Here is an 18284-nt window from a genome sequence, read left to right on the forward strand (position 1 = left end):
GACACGAACCTCTGTGCTTTGGCTGATGCAACTTAAACGGTGTCAGCTCAGATTTTTGTTGTCGTTTTTAAATATGTTAGTTGATGTAGAGAAATGTGAGAAAAGTCCGCAAGCCCAATGTATGCCAGCTTTTGTTTTAAGTACTCTAACTTTTTAAACTAATGTTGTTATTTATCTATTTACATTTTTTTTTAAAGAAATGATTTTATTCTGTCCTTGATTAATAACATGTATCACTTTTTTGTGACTGTTATTTTATGGCATACGAACTGACTAGTAATAATGATGAAATATTGATGCATCCGTACGTACTCGATATTTCGCATTTCTGATGTAATATCCTTCAGTGTACGTATATTAGCGGAAGAATTTCTCCAGCATGCTATGTTTCTAGGGGAAGAGATTTCGTGCGGGACCGGTTGCTTGGTTCATTTACTTCAACATGCCGACTGACACCAAACGTGTTCGTGGTCCAGAAGTGTCTCAGAGCCCGTCTCTCTTTTCGTGCGATCCAGCGGCGGTTCTGCCCTCGAAGGGGCCCAGAGCGGACGGTCGGCGACGGGATCAGGTCGACGTGCGGCCCGTTTTCGTCCGCTGTGGCCTGGTGAGCCAAGCTAAAGGCTCCGCGTACTTGGAGGCTGGAAACACCAAGCTGATGTGCTGCGTTTACGGCCCCAGAGAAACAGACCGGAAGGATGAGACGAATATGAAATGTGGAAGGTATGGAGTTTGTTTGTTTAAATCTTTAAGCATATTGACTGTTCTAACAACACAACAAACAAAGAAATCGTTTTCTGCTGATTAAACTGTGAAGTCATAATAAAAATACAGCCTGCTGTGTCTTACATGGATAGCAGAATTTTTGGATTTTTTTATTATTTCCCCCACTGTTCTGAACTACACATGCGTGAAAACTAGTCTAAACTTTAATAAACCACATAAACAATTGAAATGCAACAGAATTTTAACTTTTTCCCAAAACAATTGCTGGAGACATTATTGACTTAATCCAAATGCAGCACTTTTTTGTTGTTGTTGGGGGGGTTTTTTTGTTTTTTTTTTTAAAGGGATTAAAACGCTTTTTGACATATCCATCCATCCATTCGCTTCCGCTTATTCTTTTCAGGGTCGCGGGGGGCGCTGGAGCCTATCCCAGCTGTCATAGGGCGAGAGGCGGGGTACACCCTGGACAGGTCGCCAGTCTGTCGCAGGGCTAACACACAGGGACAGACAACCATTCGCGCTCACATTCACTCGCACATTCACACCTAATGGCAATTTGGATTTTCCAATTAACCTATCCCCTCAAGCTGCATGTCTTTGGACGGAGGAAGCCGGAGTACCCGGAGGGAACCCACGCAAACACGGGGAGAACATGCAAACTCCACACAGAAAGACCCCGGCCTGATGTTGGAATTGAACTCAGGACCTTCTTGCTGTGCGGCAACAGTGCTAACCACCGTGCTGCCTTTTTGACATATCCATAAGTCATAAATGTGCACAAAGAGGCAACTCCTTGTGTTTGAAAAGAGTTTTTGTATTACTTCTCACTGTGAACTATTATTTAGTACCATAGTTAGTTTGAAAACTGAGCTTATGTGGGTATACCAATAAAGCATTCAGTTTGAAGTGGACACTGATATCTGTGACAGTTTAGAAAAAAAAAAGACTCAACCACAACTGTTTTTCTCTGTGTCCAGATTGACTACCGACATGCGCTTTGCTCCATTTTCCTGCCCGGAGAGGGGCTCCTGGATTCAGGGGAGTCAGGACAAGGACTTTTCCCTGATGTTACATGAGAGCCTGCAGCCTGCCATATGTCTCCACAAATACCCTCGCTCTCAGATCGAGGTCAACGTGATGGTTCTTGAGAACAGCGGTTCAGTTCTGGCCCATGCCGTCACATGCGCCTCTCTTGCGCTTGCAGATGCGGGGATCGAAATGTATGATCTGGTCCTCGGTTGCTCCATGCGCCAGGATGGCACCTCCTATGTGGTTGACCCCTCCTACATGGAGGAAAACTGCTGGAACTCGGTAAGCTGTGAGAACCAGGGTGGTCTGACTGTCGCATTCCTCCCAAGCCTGAACCAGATTTCTGGACTACAGTCTGATGGAGAAATTACTGAAGAGACTCTAACCGCTGGAGTGAGGACCTGCATTGAGGGATGCTATAAACTGTACCCAGTTATCCAGCATGCCCTGACAAAGGCTGTGCGCAAAGCTGCGCCATCACAATCAGAGAGCTGAGTGAACCACGAACTCCTCCGTTTATAGTCTTTCCTGTAGATCATTTCCAATCGTTACTAAAGAACTTGATCTATTTTTCCATGTGTGGTATTAGTTCATATATTAAAAGAAAAAATGAACTGAGACTCGCCTCTTTGCATTTCCTCATTAAATTATTTAACGGACTATATTTAATGTATATTCTTCCCAGGATTTGAAACTAAATGCTTCCCACAACACTGGAGAGAAATTGTTCAACTGGTATATTTTTAGTAGGTGCACTCTGGCAGTGCAAATAGCCTCATAAAAGCAATATATGCAATATAATTACAGATGGATTTGGTCACAAAAAGTTTGTCAACACCTTCTGTCACAAACAGAATTACACAACCATTAATTACACAATTATACAACCCTCTTTTATTTTGGTTTTCATTGATGAACCCTAAATCATGTCCACGGGTCATACCCAGGGCCACAATCCCGAGTACCAAACTTTGTGTTATTTTTTTGGCACCAAGAGAGCGTTTGCCAAAAAGAGCTTAGTTATTGCAGGGCATCATAGAGACCTATCTCTGCCTTCTACATGCAGAAGTTGTCACATGTTGCTGGCTTAAAATGTAAGAAACAAAGTTACGTTTGGTGACACAGATATGGTAATCATCTACAATACAGAATAAAAATAGAAAACACTTTATTGAAAAAGCTAGAGCCTCATAGATTTACATTAGATTATTCCCTGCCTGTCAAACTGTAATCAATTGTTAAATATGCATGTTATTTTAGACCACCTCTTTCATGCACTGTATTGCCAAAAGTATTAGCTTGTCTGCCTTCACATGCATGAACTTTGGTGACATCCCATTCATAACAGACTGAAACAATGTAAAGCATGTTTCTCCTTTCTCCTCGCAAAATTCTTACTTTAACTTTGGAAAATTCTGGTCAACATTATCGACCCTTTGATTCATATTTGATAACTAGTGTCCACCCTTAAACTGGTGTGTTATATTCATTATTTATTCAGAATTATTCTTAGTCACTGCAACAGGTCATTCCACTAGTTAAGCTGCTTTGGAAGTTAAAATTGTTATGTGTACCCAACTGTTAAATGTGAAGAGAGTTGCTTACCATTAATATTAATATTATGCATGATATTGTGACTGGGGCTGAGGCCCCCAAAACATCAAATCTAGATGAATCCCTGTCTCTTTTCCTATAACCTCTCAGAAAAACAGACATTTACACTCTTTAGAGGCACCAAATTAAAAGGAATAATCATGCCCATTTCCTAAACGTGAGCCATTTTTTAAAACTTCCTGTAAATATGTTTCTGTTGTACTCTCAGAAACTCCAAAGTAAAACACGGCACAACACAGGGAAATCTCTTTATTTATTTCTTCTCAGACGCCCCAAAGTCTGAGACAGCAATAAACAGTCCAGTATCTTCCCAGAATAACGCAACTTTTAAACAAACATACATTACTTCACACAAATAAAAACAGAATTTTTCAATCCAAACAGACTCGGCATTCAACCCAAACGCAGTCCTGCTCTCACTCCTCTGCTGCAGATAGCTAAAAGGTGTGAGTCATGTGACAGTCTAAAGCAGTCTCTTCCTTGCTCCACAGCTGTCAATCACTGTTCCCTCAGCCAATAGCACAGCTTGCAGCCGTTGCGGCTTGGGTTGGGAAGGGAGTGTAGGGGGGGCAGGATGTCATCAGGGTAGGCAGTGCGGGATTGGTTGCTCGGCTTAAACTGCGTGACATGCAATTGAGGGAAGGAAGGGTGGAGGCGTCATGTTTGGGTGCCACAATTGCAAAACAACACAAATAGATACACAGATTTAGCTCATAATAGAGTTTAAAGTTGGTTTATTAGGGTTGTATCACTGGGCTGAACTTTGATGACGAAGAGCAACAGTTAAACTCACAGCTGTGAAAACAACAGGAATTCATAAAATGTTTGCTTGCTGTGTGTTGCAGGTGTACGACTTACTTGACAATAACTCCTGTTACCTGCAGATATGCCTCTATAAATGACTTTAATCAGTTTGTGTGTGCATGTGTTATGTGAGGTCACCTTTTCTAATTGCTGCCAACATGCGTCAGTTTGTGTGTGGATGCTGCTGTATGTCTATCTGTAGGCCCTGTTGTGCCGTGGGTACGGCGACATAATTGCGTCCACGCTACCTTCGCTGTCCGAGCTGCTGTCAGAGTCGCTGCTGCCGGAATAAACGCAGAGTCCTGGTAAAACACCGACACACACGGCCGCCGACGGCAAGTGTAGTACGCCTTGGCCGGAGCTCAAGGCGGCTGAGGGCGGCTTTGCAGTGACGCCAGGGACGGTCTGTTGATCTTTGGCTCCTGCTCCGCCCCCCTCTTCTGGAAAGCATAACTTAAGTGTAAGACCTTGTGCCAACATACAACAGTCACAGTGATTTGAACTGTAGGAAAGAGAGTAAGAGTGGTCCACTGAATCTGCATCCATTTCCACTTTTTAACAGGCTCACAGGGAACAAACTCCACTGTATATTATATGAGCTGCATATTAATGTGTTTTTCTGGCTGCTGCCCACCTGTGTGTTTTTCTCCATTTCCTGTCGTTGCTGTTGTTGCCGTGATTTCCACTTTCTGTTTCTTACTGCTGTCTGATTGTGAGGAACTTGGAGAGAGAACAAAGAGATTAGAAAAACAAGACTTAAAGCTGATCCAATTAATATTTTTATATCAGCAATTTTGTGAAATTCCTGAGTGTGGCAATTATCAACAAACTCTGTCGGTGCTGTTGAAACTGTTAGTCTCTTTGAGCTCTGTACTTTGAACAAAAACAAGTCTGAGCCAGACAATAAAGAAAAGGAGACAAAGTTAGGGCCTAGATGGTGAAAACACTGGAGTATTTAAAAAACTAATTTTCCTTTATTTAACGAGAAAGCTGAAGTCATTTTCAATAGTGTGTCCTGAGCAAAGATAGCATTAAGTCAGCATGTTTATAAAGAATCTCCACTTTGAGACCCAAGAGCCTCTGGCTACAAAGTAATATTAAAGGAGAGTCAAATTTGGATTTTGGCAGGTGGAGGGCAGAGGCTAATGGCAGCTAAAAAACAAGGCAAGGCAAGTTTATTTATATAGCACAATTCAACAGCAAGGTGATTCAAAGTGCTTTACAGAGACAATAAAAAACAGAAACAAATAAAAAGCATGATTTAAAATGGAAAAAAAGAGTAAGTTTTAAAATTTAAGCTTAAAAGTAAAACGGTGGATTTGGCGTTTTATTCAAATGCAGCTGAGAACAGGTGAAAACAACAAGAACACGTTTTAAGGATGGTGCATGTTCATGTGCATACTTGCGTCTCTTTACAGCTCCAACTAATAAATGGGCCTGTGACAGGTGGCTGGTCCTGTGCTCCACCCCTTTAGGTGCCACCTTCTTTTCAGGCTCTTTGCGGCTCTCTGCAGATGCTTGCTTCACTAGAGCGCTGTGAAGCTACACAGTTAAGGTGAAAAAAAAAAAAAAAACTCCTTATGGGGTCCTAGCGTGGAAAAGTGGGGGATTTAAAAACTGAAGGGAGACACCAGAGAGCAGACTGGAAAGCTTTACTCAAACTAGTAAGAATATGAATGTAAAACTCAACCTCAGAAGTAGAAATCTTGCTGTGGAGGCAGTTCGTATTTGAATGAGAGTTCGAATTGCTATTGATTTTAATATAACGCAAACTTAAATGCAACTCTCATTCTGGTTTTATGTTTGCATGCTGGCTTCTACGACTCCAATCTCAACCGTGCAAGTGCCCTGTTTGAATATGAAGGATATTCTGTATTCCAACAGCTCCTTTTTCTCCTCGTCCCTGCGTTGTTTCTCCACCAGACACTGTTGCCGGGAGACCTCGTCCAAGAAACTGCTCTCATCCTCATCCAATCCCCTCACCATGTTCTCTGTTACCATAGAAACATACTCTCAAACACATGACAAGAGAGTGACTGCATTTCCCCGAAAACAAACCAGAGACAATCTGCCATAAAAACTGCACAAACACACAAAGTAGCGTCATCTGAGGAAGCACTGAAAACAAAAATCTAACATCACTTGCAAAAATGTTGAATATGGAATTATAAATGAAAAAACTGAAGAGAGCTTTTCCAAATAAGCTCTACGTAAAAACTGGGGGTAAGTTGTCTGATACTCGAAGCAGGAGAATAAATTTCAATGTTTCCCTTAATGTAATCATTGCTTCCAAGTTGTGAAGACATTTTTGAAATCTTGAATTTCATCAGAATTAAAAGCACCAAATTATGGGAGTAGTTATTCCCATTATTTTGTTGGGAGAAGAACCTCAATTCCCAACCTGACATACAGTGGTGTGAAAGAGTTTTCCTGAATTTCCTTGGATCACAGTGTGATGTCTGGCTTTTAAGGATCCTTTGATCTACTCCACTTTAATCTCCTTTTCCACACAGGTCAATGTAGGTTTGGATTTTTGCCCCCCTAATAATAAACACCTTCATTTAAAAACTGCATTTTGTGTTTACTTGTGTTATCTTTGTCTAATATTTCAATTTGTTTAATGATCTGAAACATTTACGAGTGACAAACGTACAAGAAAATCAGGAAGGGGCACAAAGTTTCACACCACTGGAACTCTGATAAACTCTTCAAGATTAAATCTACAGACTTTACAAAGTTTCCTCAAGAGCCAAAGACAATTTTAAGGCTGATTCGGACTTGGATTAATAAGTGGACCTTAATGATGTCTAAAAATGGTGGCTTGTGCTCTAAAAAGCTTAAGTTACATTTGCTATGAAGCTGTTCAAAAACAACCTTTAGAAACTGAATATTAAAGTGTACTGACACATACTGCTGATAATACATTATTCATTATCTCTTACATCACAGAATTACAGAAGAAAAGTGTTCATTCAAACCCTAATGAAAAGTGGAGCAACACCCACAAAGACCTACTGAATTTAAACTGCTCCTCATATTCTTCTTGTTTCTTGTCTTTCTGTTCCTGCAGCCGCTCAAAGAGGGAGCGTGGGTCATACTCCTCCTCTGGGACCTCTGAGAAGTACAAAGGACAAATATAAAGGGGTTACATGCACAGTGGGACATCCTTTAGAGGTTTTGTATAGTTTTGGATATGTGTTCTTACCCTCTGGGTCGTCAGGTTTTCTGATTTTCTCCCATTCCTCCTGTCTCTTTTTCCTCCTCTCATCAAGCTCTGCTTCAGACACAAACTTCCTGCTGAGGTCGACACCTGTTCCTTCTGCTCCTTCCATTACAACTGCGCAACATAAAACACAGAAATTGGCCGACTCTTATATTGCGCTTTTCTACTCTGAGCACTCAAAGTGCTTTCTGTGTAACATTCACACTCCAATGGACGCATTGGAGAGCAATTCTCGGTTAGTGTCTTGCCCTAGAATTTTGGTATGCAGACTGGAGCAGTCGGGGATCGAACCACCAACCTTCAGATTAGACTACCTGCTCTACAGCCACACAGAAGCTCTGAATACCATTCTAAAATGTGTTGTCCCATCTCCGCACTGGACACAGACCATTTACAAGTGACTGCTCAATCAGTACCTCTGGGTTTTCCTCAAAGAACACAGAATATTAATTGATTCTTGACATAGCTCAGCAAAAAATAAGTCTATTCCATTAAAATAAGCAAAACCCTTAAAAGACTTTGTAGCTGACTACTGCGTATTCCCAATACTTACAAGTGTTAATTGTTTACAACCACCTGAGGTTACAGTCTGCTGAATAAATGTGACATGGTACTGTACAACACAATGGCATCACTAGAACAGGTTTCTGATGAAATGTCCATCTCTGCATTAAAAAAATAAAACAAAAACAATTACTACTTGTTCCAGCTGTGCCCTTTAGGGGTCGCCACATCAGATCATATGCCTCCCACTCACCCCATGCTTTGCAACCTCTTCTGTCACACTAACCCTGTGCATGTTCTCCTTCATGAAATCCATGAATCTTCTCCGTGCCCTTCCTCTTTCCCTCCTGCCTGGCAGCTCTATCGTCAACATCTTTTGAAAATATGCACTTTCCCTCCTCTGCATATGTAAAAACCATCCAAGTCTTGTTTGCCCAGCTAACTTAGTCTCCAAACCGCTCAGCCTGATCGATCCCTCGGACATACTCATTTCTAATCCTGTCCCTCGTGGTCACTCCCAGTAAAAATATTAACATCTTCAACTCTGCCACATCCAGCACTGCCTCCTGTGTTTTTGTTGTCGACATCTCCAAACCACGTGTCATAACAGGTCTCACGATAGTTTATTTTGCCACGTTTCCTGACAAATCAATTTACTGGCTTGCACACTTCCTGCAAAATATTTTGGTGACTTTAAAAATAAGGTACAAAAGATGAAAACGGCCATCACGTGACAGCTTTCATTGGTTGGCATTACAGCAGATAGTATTAAGCCTGTTATTTTTATCAGTTCATCACATACAAAGCAATAATAACAAGTGCAACAGCTGGACAAGACCACTGCACAATATTTCGACTAAGCTGTACCGATCTGCGTGGTTTTATTTAGCCCTCTGATGAATATGAAGATTGAAGCCATTTTAAAACTTTAACTGACGTGAAATAAGGTGACGAGTGAATTAAGTGAGAGATCTGCTTAACTGACCGAAGCATTTGGTTTATAATGGGCCCTGATGATTCACTCACTGTTACACACAACAGCGAGAACAACGCCAGCCGCTACACAAAGTTAGTCCCTTAAAGCTGTGGACACACAAAGATGAAAGGAAACACTCACACACCTGACCTCTTGCCTATATAGCAGAGCAGCAAACTCTGAACTCGCAGATGCCTTGTGCGTTGCAAAGCCGCGGCTAACGTTAGCTTCGTTAGCGTTAAAAATAATCTTTAAGAGCAACAGAACATCATGTCAAGTCTGAAAAGAAACATTTTCAGATGCATGACCAAGAAGTCTTTAGTTTAGGACTGCCTCGTATCAAGATTAAAGACCTGTATGTGGATAAACCTTACCAAGATCCAGGCTTCTCGCTAAATTAGCGCTCCAGTTTAATGATCTTTGTGTCACGCTGAAGACGGCTCGTCGCGAAATACGGCGTTCGAATTAAGTTCCGACTCACTTTTTTGTTGTTAAACGCACGCTGCTCTGATTTCAATATATGTTAATAGATTATTTCTATTTATTTTTTAACAGAAAAGGCCTACCGAATATTACCGATGACCTAGATTTATTAGTAGACACAGTTGTTGTCAATTATTAATTATATCTACATCGTGTGCTTCTTGCGCGTATAATTAAAGAGTCCCTTAATTATACGCACCATTTGTAGTTCCATTTTCCAGAAAAAATAAACAAACCAAAACCTCAAATAAATAGAGGTCTAAACAAACAATACTCAAAACAAGACGGAATAAACATGAAAATAACAAAAGACTAAAGCTTTTCAAATAAATTACATTTGCAGATAAAACCGTGAATATACAGTACAAAGTTGTATATATTCGACCTTCCCTGTAAGTTTGCCTTCTCAGATTAACTAATGAGTATAAGTAAACCCATAAAAATAAGATTGTAAGCAGTTACTAAATTGATCACAAGATGGCGCCTAAAATCCATTAATGAGGTCCAAAGGTATCTCTGGAGGACTGTTCAGCTACATTTTAAGGGTAGATGGTAATTTATTTTACTCGTTCGTCTTGTTCACGATGACCTCTTGAAGTGCCTTTTCGATTTAAGTGACAGATTCCAGATGATGGAATGTGTACGTTTAGCAAGCGGCGCCCACAGGCTACAGCCTCCTGTGTTGCTAAAGCAAAGTCCAGTTTAAAGAAAAATGATCCTCCACTCACTTAATTCTTTCCCTCTGCAAACACTTTCTTGGCTAGTTTAAAGTTTCACGGATAGTTTCAAGTGTTGCTGGACAAATGTAGGAAACATGTAGTTTCATTTGTAATAAATGGTTCCCATTTTTGTCCAGAAGCATGTTATGCTTTACGGATTGGCAAGTTGCTATCACATGACTGTACAGTGCCATGAAGTAACCTTCAGTTTCACAGTCAGATCCAACCCGTTCTTGTGACATCTGCTTTCAAAAAGCAAAAAGGATGATAAGTATAACACGAGGTTTGCAGCTTCTTACACGTGACTTCAAAAGCCAGTGGATGACATCACTGGCCTCACATCATGCAAACACAATTTTTCAAGCATAACTTATTTTTAGAATCACTTTTATATTTTGAAAATTTGTTCCGGTTTAATAGTCCAACCTCTGACAGCCTAACCTGCTGCAGTAAGTGTTTGCCCGTCGCTGAGCCTGGTTTTCCTAGAAGTCAGTTGCTTTTAAAAGGAAGTTCTTCCTTCCAGCCATATCAAGTGCTTAATCAGGGGGATCATGCGATTGTTGGAGTTTTATCTCTAATAAAGTAGGGCATTTACTTTAAGATCTCTAAGCTCCTTAAGGGCACTGATGTTGTATATTGGTGCTATATAAATAAAACCTAAAGAAAGAAAAGAAAACCATTCCAATGGTTTTATTCAGCTGAGGGTTACATTATATCGAAGTTAAGTCAGATATTATAAATGATTCCTCATTTAATGATGCACTACGACCAAAATAGTAACTATTGATGATTGCTAAGCTGAAAAACTGAAATTACAAGACAATATATTCTGTCCCAGTCCAATGAAAGTAATGGCCTCAGCCATAGTGTCTCTAAAATAACTGTTGTTTGTTCAAAACGCATGCACATAACTGAAACCCAAATGTTCTTGTGGGTTGATTAGTCAGTCTGATGTGCTGTTTTTACCAATCATGTCATGATACGTTGTGTGGCAGGCAGGAGAAGGACCCAATAGCAAAACTCACAGACACGGGGATGAACTCAAAATCACAGCTTTAATGCTGGAATGGCAGAACATAGGAAATACAAAACTAAACTGGGAAAAGTAAACTAACATACGCAGAGAGACACAGGGAGATCCACACAACATGAGGGAGAACGCGACGCCGAACAGAGGAAGACGCAGACAGAAATACACAGAGGGTTAACGAGGAAAGTGGGAACACACGGGGAACACAGGTGACACAGATAACCATAACGAGACAGGGCGGGGTGAACTGAACATGACATGTAGAGGCAGAGGTTCCGACAGGAGGAGAGAGAGCACGGGGAAAACACCGACATAACGGGCTGGGGAAACATGAAACAACCACAAGGGGAGACGAGGGCTCATCAATACATAGAGGGCACACAGGGGGGAAGAGCCATGAAGGGAAAACACTTAGGGAACAACACAACAGGGCAACTCAGAAAACATGGCCTAAATAAGGAACAAAATACAAAAATGCATGAAAACTAAGAATACTGGGCCCACATGGCCCAGGACCATGACAAATCAGCTGGGGAGTGAGCCTTTCAGTGCCTTTTAGTAATTATACATGCTTCCACAAATGCAGCGAGGTTATTATTTATTTATATTATCAACATGTTGTCAGGTCCTGTGATAAAATGCATTGCACCATGGAGATTAATGCTAAAAGCTCAGTCATATTTTAAAGGAACAGTTCACCACTTATGGGTGTTGGGATTTGTATCAGTTTTGATGTTTCGACTGCAACGATAAGGCAGCAGCTAGTAAACGTATGCAAGCATGAAAAAAAAGAAAAAGATTTTGTACAGGCTAAATAAAAGTAGGGCTGCCCAATTATTTGTATTTTAATTTGGCCTTCCGCTATTTAACGAGCATCGCTCCGACTGTTAAAACTCAAAACAACAGGAAATCAGACGCTCCCTAAAATCAATGTAGCACCACATGTGTACATGTACCGATCGCCGCTGTTCCCTGCAGCACGCAGCTTCAAGTTTCTTAGATGCAGTCTGGACACAAATATACAACGAAATTTAAATGCCACTACAGAAAGTCACTGCAGAGGATGAAGAGCTTGCCCCTCAAAGCGGATCAACATCTAAATTACGGAAAGTAATAAAGAAGAAATCAAATGCAACGAGTGCCGTGTGTTTGCAACACAAAGCAACGCAATGTGTTCAAACTGCACAAATTACAGCAGAATTAATTCATGAATGCGAAGAAAAACAATGAAATGCTAACGTGAATCATCCAGCATCAACTCAGGCGTCCATAATAGCGAGCCTGTAGGCTACAGCGCGCGTCTGTGTATCCGTCCACATCACAAAGACGCACTGAAATCACCAATGCAATTGCATTTCATTCGGTGTCCAGTGAGCACGGCGAGTAACGAATCTTTTGAGAAAATGGTCCGCCTGATAGACAACAGATATGTTATCATTCCACCAAAGTGGCAATACCTGTGTGTATTTTCCCAGCTGGAGCAAAAGACTTTATGTTATTTATCTGCCACTTTTAATTTATTAAATGTATTGAAAGATTTTTACAGATGTAAAAGTAAAATTCTGTTTACATTACAGTAGATTTGGCATCAGATCAATATTGATATTAATACTTGTATGCATAATAATCTGTGTAGGCTTTAAAAAAATCCAGTAGTTCTAAATACAGTAAAAGGAATTAAAGGAAAAAGAAGAACATCTGACCCCTGCAGTGAGGGCATGTGGTGGCCCTGTTATGCTGTGGTTTGGATCCACTTGTGTTTGGGAAGGGTCACTGCAGGTCAATACACAGCTGTAGGGAGAGATAACCTTTTCCCTAAGATGAAACATTCATATCTTGTTGAGAGTGGTTTGATGAGTATCCAAATGATGTGAATCACACGCTGTGGTCTTGATAGTCACCTGAATCCAACCCAACAAAATATCTGTATTTTGAAGTCTCCATCACCAGGTGAAAGAATATGTGTTGCATGATTGTTGTTTATCTCTCCAGTAGAGTTCTAGAGAATGCCAAATTCCAGTGAAGCCACCAACAGCTATGACACTTTCTGTTGTTTTCTTTTACTCATTCCCCATCTGCATCTGTGAATAATTTCATTTTTTATTTTACATAAACAAATAACATAATACAAACTTGACTCTGATCCTTCAGATTTGCAGAGACAACAACATAACCACGCTGTTTCCCATCCACATCCAGGGCCAATCAGTTACTGATCAGCCTGACTTTCAAATAAATAAATAAATGAATAAATAAATAAATAAATAAAATACAAACACACTCACTGGGAGAACATGCAGACTCCGAACAGAAAGGCCCCAGCTGACCAGAAGCAACAGTGCCAATCTCTGCATCATGCCCTTGTTGGCTGTCTGTTTCTGTACAAATGTTAGACATTAGTTTAGATTTATAACTCAAGAGCCAGATCCTACGCCACCAGAGCTCGGCGGTGTGCGTACACCTGAAATAGCTTTAGAAATGTTTACTTTCCCGATGTGGCTGGTCTCTGAGCATTGCAGCCTCACTGTCACCCTCTCTCTTCGTCTTTGGAGACACACATGTTTCTAACCGAAAGGTTCTCTGCAGATGAAGAAGAGGATGGGTTGTCGTGGAAACTGAATCATAGGCTGGTAGCTACGGTGACAATTGCATACAGTCATTTGCTGCTGTGAACACAAAATGCACACAGAAACAGAGGTGCAGACCTAAACTAATGCTGTGGAAAATCAGGAAGATTCTATAGTTTGCATATACACACTGGCCAACTGTGTGTCCACTGCTCAACCTTTGTGCACCTCTGTCTCCATGTTCTTCTGTCTCTGCATCGTGACCCTATTTCACGTCTCCTGAGCTCTGTCCATCTCCTGTTCTTGTTTTAGTCTCTTTATCTATGTCACCCTCTCTCCCTCGCTCTGCCTCTCTGCCTGAGTGCTTTTCTTAGCCCATCAGAATTGTGTCACTTTCTCCAGCACGGTAATGTAGAGATGTAATGGCTGCCCCTAAAGGGAGCACAGAACCTGTTGAATATTCTGCCTTTCTACCTGCACCTGAGCCCTGCTCTTTGCTCCCTCTCCAGGGCTCCATTATGGATTATTCACCTTAAAATTGGATTTTTGCCATTGCAGCTAACATTCTCAGAAAGTGTTGCTGAAAGCTGGAGCTTCATGGAAAAGGAAAACCTGTAATTACACTTTTTGTTCATATTGTACCCACTGGAGGAGCAATACAGTTTTCTCCACACTGGTAACCCGAAAGGCTGAAAATTAAGCAGAAAAAGTGGAAAAGTCAGAAACTGAAGTTCATCTGATGAACATATTTAGAGCCTTGTACAAAAAAGGGTTTAAGTATTTTTACTTAAGGTTAATAACAACCGTCTTGGGGTGAATCTTACTTATAACTCACTTATTTGGATTGTATTAAAGTTTTTTGGAATGGTTCCTGTAGCCTTCAGTTGTCTTCTGGGACTCGTTTTGTGGTGTTCTTACCTTTTAGTGCATTTATAATGGAGGTATTTAAAAAATAATATGGCCTGCTGTGAAGTACAAATGGTCCAAGAAGTCTAGTATTTTTTAAAATCTGTTGCTTAACAATAATTAGCTCTCTGTGTGTGTTGGAAAGGTTGGAAATTGAAAACAACAATCCTGGTTCTGTCCAGAAGTAACAAAATCTACCTAGCAGTGATTGTAAAATGTAAAAGTACATGCAGAATTCTTGTGACTCTCTTGTCAAGCGCACAGAAGACAAAGAAAATGCCTTTGCATTTCATCAGCAAATCTCACTCTTCAAGACGTTTCAGTTAAAGGGTCAGATAAAAGTCATTAAAAAAGGAAGTAGTGTAGGCTTCCACTCTCAGGTGCTCAGATGGGCAAGAAAATATGTAAGCGTGCACAAGAAACAATAATAACAGGTAGACTACAGATTGTAGTCATCTGATTTTACCCCTCCCAGTTCAAGCGCATAATCCAACAGCTCTGGCTCCCATTAATCGATATTGACTGTATACATCACTCGAGCCTAACAATAAGTAATTTTACATGTTTTTTTTGTTTTGTTTTAAAGCCCCGTATTCATTCAGGTAGATGAGGCTTGAAGTGAGGAGGATGAGGGTTCATTTGTGTTTTCACGTCTTTGTTGAAGGTAACCCTTATAAAATGGTACGATCCTTCACATCTCAAGTCAGTAAGTGCAGACAAAAGTTAAAATTTGCCTCCATGACACACGAACATACGAGTTCTCTACTCATTCATCTTTGTCCTACCACAGATTAAGTGGCTGGTCTCTACCCACACACATTAAATATGATTTGGCAGAATGACAATATCCATCTCAGCCACTGTATTCAAGATAGTGGGATAACATGGTAGCTTCCACAAACTCTCACCCACTCCTGTCTATTTTAAATTGATTAATTCCAAGTTTGTTTGTTTTTTGAGAAAATCAGTTTGTTGGAAGATGTAATTACACTCTCAATGTACCTTTAAGGGTACTTTAGGGACAGGGATAGCTCAGTAGGTAAAGTGGTCGCCCCATGATCGGAAGGTCGGCGGTTCGAATCCACTTAACGGCTACCCTGAGGTACCCCTGAGCAAGGTACCGTCCCTACACACTGCTCCCCGGGCGCCTGCTTAGTGGGCTGCCCACTGCTTCACTGAGTGAATGGGTCAAATGCAGAGAAAAACAAATAATTTCCCCATGGGGATCAATAAAGTATCCATTATTATTACTTCAAGTTAACAAGTGATGGTTAAGAAGAAAATTAATTACAAAATGAAGATCTAGAACTAAACTAGAGAAATCATTTTCACTACACACCTTCTGTTATATTTCTAACAATGCAGTTTGGTGACAGTTCCGACAGCTTTGAGATGTTTTGTGTTACCACTCTGACTTAAAAAAAAAAAGCGAAAAAGTCCCTGTTGTTCTAGGTAGACTTTGTGCACAGTTTTCCAAGAATCTTAGCAGGTTGCTTCTTCCAAGTATCTTGTCGCACGAGTCTTTTGTGGATTCAAGCTGTTTCCGTGTCTTCAGTATCTTCCTTGAAATCCGGACTGACTTCAGGAAGTTGACATCAGTGCTCTGTGGGGATCAAACCCTCTGTTGTCGGACTTCTTGTTCTTCTTGTCACCGCAGGTGGTTCTTTATGACTGTATATGAAAGGGCCTGTTATCTGTCTGCACAATACTGTGGCTCAGAATCAGACTAACATGGGCGTTGAATTTAATGCGCAAAATTGGACTAGATCAAAATTAATTTGGTTAATTGGATTGTGGGATGTGTATTCAGTTCTCATTAAGATCTTGGCAGGAGAACTGTACATCTGGAGCTGAGCTCAGCTGGCTGACTTGAGATTGAAAAACAGGGTGACAGTCAAGGTGTGAAGATAACATTTAAATTCTCCCAGTGTGTTAATAAGCTAAACATTTAACATAGAATTTTTCAATTCTCTTTAATGGATTAAATCTTTGCTGCTCAAATAAGAGACTCAATCTCAAAGCCTTTAGAAACATAGTTTGTCAAATGGGACTAGAAGGTGATTTGATCTTGTGATGATGGTCAGAAACAAGTGTTTCAGTCCATCTGAGCTCAGTTCACTGGCATCATTAAGGATGGCATGGGTGTCTTAGTTTAGTGTGGTGCCGCTGTAAAAAGCGTTGCTATGACAACCTGACAGACAAATAATATACGAAAATGTCAATAAGTAATTTGCATTTTGAGGCAAACCACACACACCCGGGAGCAACATTGTTTTTTAATCTGGCAATTATTACATACAGTGTGTCCAAGGTAGTTTGTCAGAGGTGTTAAACCACAGGACTATAAAATCCACAGTCTGTCCACAGAGGTTCAAGAAGTTTCTTTTCCTCTCTGTAGTATTTCATGTTTCTAAGCTGCCAAATTTTATGTAAGCTGAAATTAGTCTCCTTAGTCTGTTTAATAGCGGCAAGCTGTAATTCATGATCTCTTGAGTCTAAGCAAAACCAATGGGAAAAATCAGAGGTGAGTCATGTGGAGTTAAAGTATATAAGTGTCCACCACCCACATCTCTGTGTCTGTAAAATTTGCTCTTATGTATAGAGGCAGGTGTAGAAGCTTGGGGTGAGTGAACATCTATTTGTATTTATTTGTTTCTATGTGGTTGCTTTAAAGGTTGCATTTCCTCTTCTGTAGTAATTTTGTAACTCTTCATAGTCACCCTGCATCACTGGTGTTAAACGTCTTATTGTGGTCCCTTTACATTGCGTTGTAGCTGTTTCTATGTTGCATAGCTTCAGATAATTTTGTATCTCTTTGTGGGTGTTTGTTTTTAGTTTTGTTGCATCATTTTGTGGCTACTTTTTTGTGGTTATTTTGAGAATATTCATACAGCGTTATTTCCAAAAGCTGTAGATAAAAACACAATGCCATCCAGCTTTCCTCTTATCCAGTCATGTGGGTCATGTGAGTTTATCTCTGCTGTTATTGGGCAAGAAGCAGGGTACACCCTGGAAAAGTTGCCAAACTGCTGCAGGGCTAACACATGGAGACAGACAACCCAGGACCTTTGCTGTGAGCCAAACGTGCTAATCAATGCACCACCTGCAAAAACGACTACCACTGCTGCCCCAAAATTTACTGTGATTTTTGCACATTAAAGTTGATGAAATTTTATTACTAAAAAAAAACATTTCAACAACACTGGAAACAAGGCCCTGCGACAAACTGGCGACCTGTCCAGGGTGTACCCTAGCTCTCGCCCTATAACAGCTGGGATAGGCTCCAGCGCCCCCCGCGACCCTGAAAAGGATAAGCGGAAGTGAATGGATGGATGGATACAATTCTGAAAAACACACCGGATCGAGCATTTTACATCTAATTTGGTTAACGGACAAAAGTCAGCAACATGAGTATAAAAAGAGCAACTCCGAGAGGCAGGGGTATCAGTGGGCAGGGTTCACTTCTCTGTTAAAACCACATTGTTAAAGACCACAGGTCACATTTGCATTCAGAGAATCTGGAGAATTTTTCAATATATAAGTCAGAAGGATCCAGATAAATGCTGAATGGCTGTGATCTTTAGGTTCTTAGATGGTAGTGCTTTAAAAAAAAATTCAGAGACTTATAAGTGCACAGCCTAGACTAGTGCACAGATCTTTGGTAACTTGCAATGTTTGAAGACATCGTTAATTCTGTACCAAGTGT

General features: G+C 40.6%; 2 protein-coding genes across 2 annotated transcripts; one reads left to right on the forward strand and one right to left on the reverse strand.

Moving 5' to 3' along the window:
• Window positions 1-28: 28 nt before the first annotated feature.
• Window positions 29-2370, forward strand: exosc6 (exosome component 6). Its single transcript, XM_082541139.1, has 3 exons — window positions 29-119; window positions 395-720; window positions 1701-2370. Exons 2-3 carry the CDS (start codon window positions 443-445, stop codon window positions 2245-2247), a joined length of 825 nt encoding a protein of 274 aa, XP_082397265.1. The 5' UTR covers window positions 29-119; window positions 395-442; the 3' UTR covers window positions 2248-2370.
• Window positions 2371-3599: 1229 nt separating this feature from the next.
• Window positions 3600-8403, reverse strand: psme3ip1 (proteasome activator subunit 3 interacting protein 1). The gene is made up of 8 exons (XM_082541138.1): window positions 8384-8403; window positions 7376-7507; window positions 7186-7284; window positions 6039-6161; window positions 5573-5705; window positions 4805-4890; window positions 4419-4610; window positions 3600-3984 (listed from the first exon to the last, which is right to left on the reverse strand). The coding sequence occupies exons 1-8, from the start codon at window positions 8385-8387 to the stop codon at window positions 3980-3982; spliced, it is 774 nt and encodes a 257-aa protein (XP_082397264.1). The 5' UTR covers window positions 8388-8403; the 3' UTR covers window positions 3600-3979.
• Between the last annotated feature and the right edge of the window lie 9881 nt (window positions 8404-18284).

This window comes from Aulonocara stuartgranti (assembly GCF_965226115.1).
Source record: "Aulonocara stuartgranti genome assembly, chromosome: 7".
NCBI classification, from domain to species: Eukaryota; Metazoa; Chordata; class Actinopteri; order Cichliformes; family Cichlidae; genus Aulonocara; species Aulonocara stuartgranti.

Coding starts and splice junctions, on each gene's coding strand:
- exosc6 (XM_082541139.1), top strand. CDS start 443: ATGCCGACTGACACCAAACGTGTTCGTGGTCCAGAAGTGTCTCAGAGC. Junction 721..1,700: donor ACGAATATGAAATGTGGAAG/GTATGGAGTTTG, acceptor CTCTGTGTCCAG/ATTGACTACCGACATGCGCT.
- psme3ip1 (XM_082541138.1), bottom strand. Junction 6,162..7,185: donor TGAGGAGCAGTTTAAATTCA/GTAGGTCTTTGT, acceptor CTATGGTAACAG/AGAACATGGTGAGGGGATTG. Junction 4,891..5,572: donor GGAGCTGTAAAGAGACGCAA/GTATGCACATGA, acceptor TCTCTCTCCAAG/TTCCTCACAATCAGACAGCA.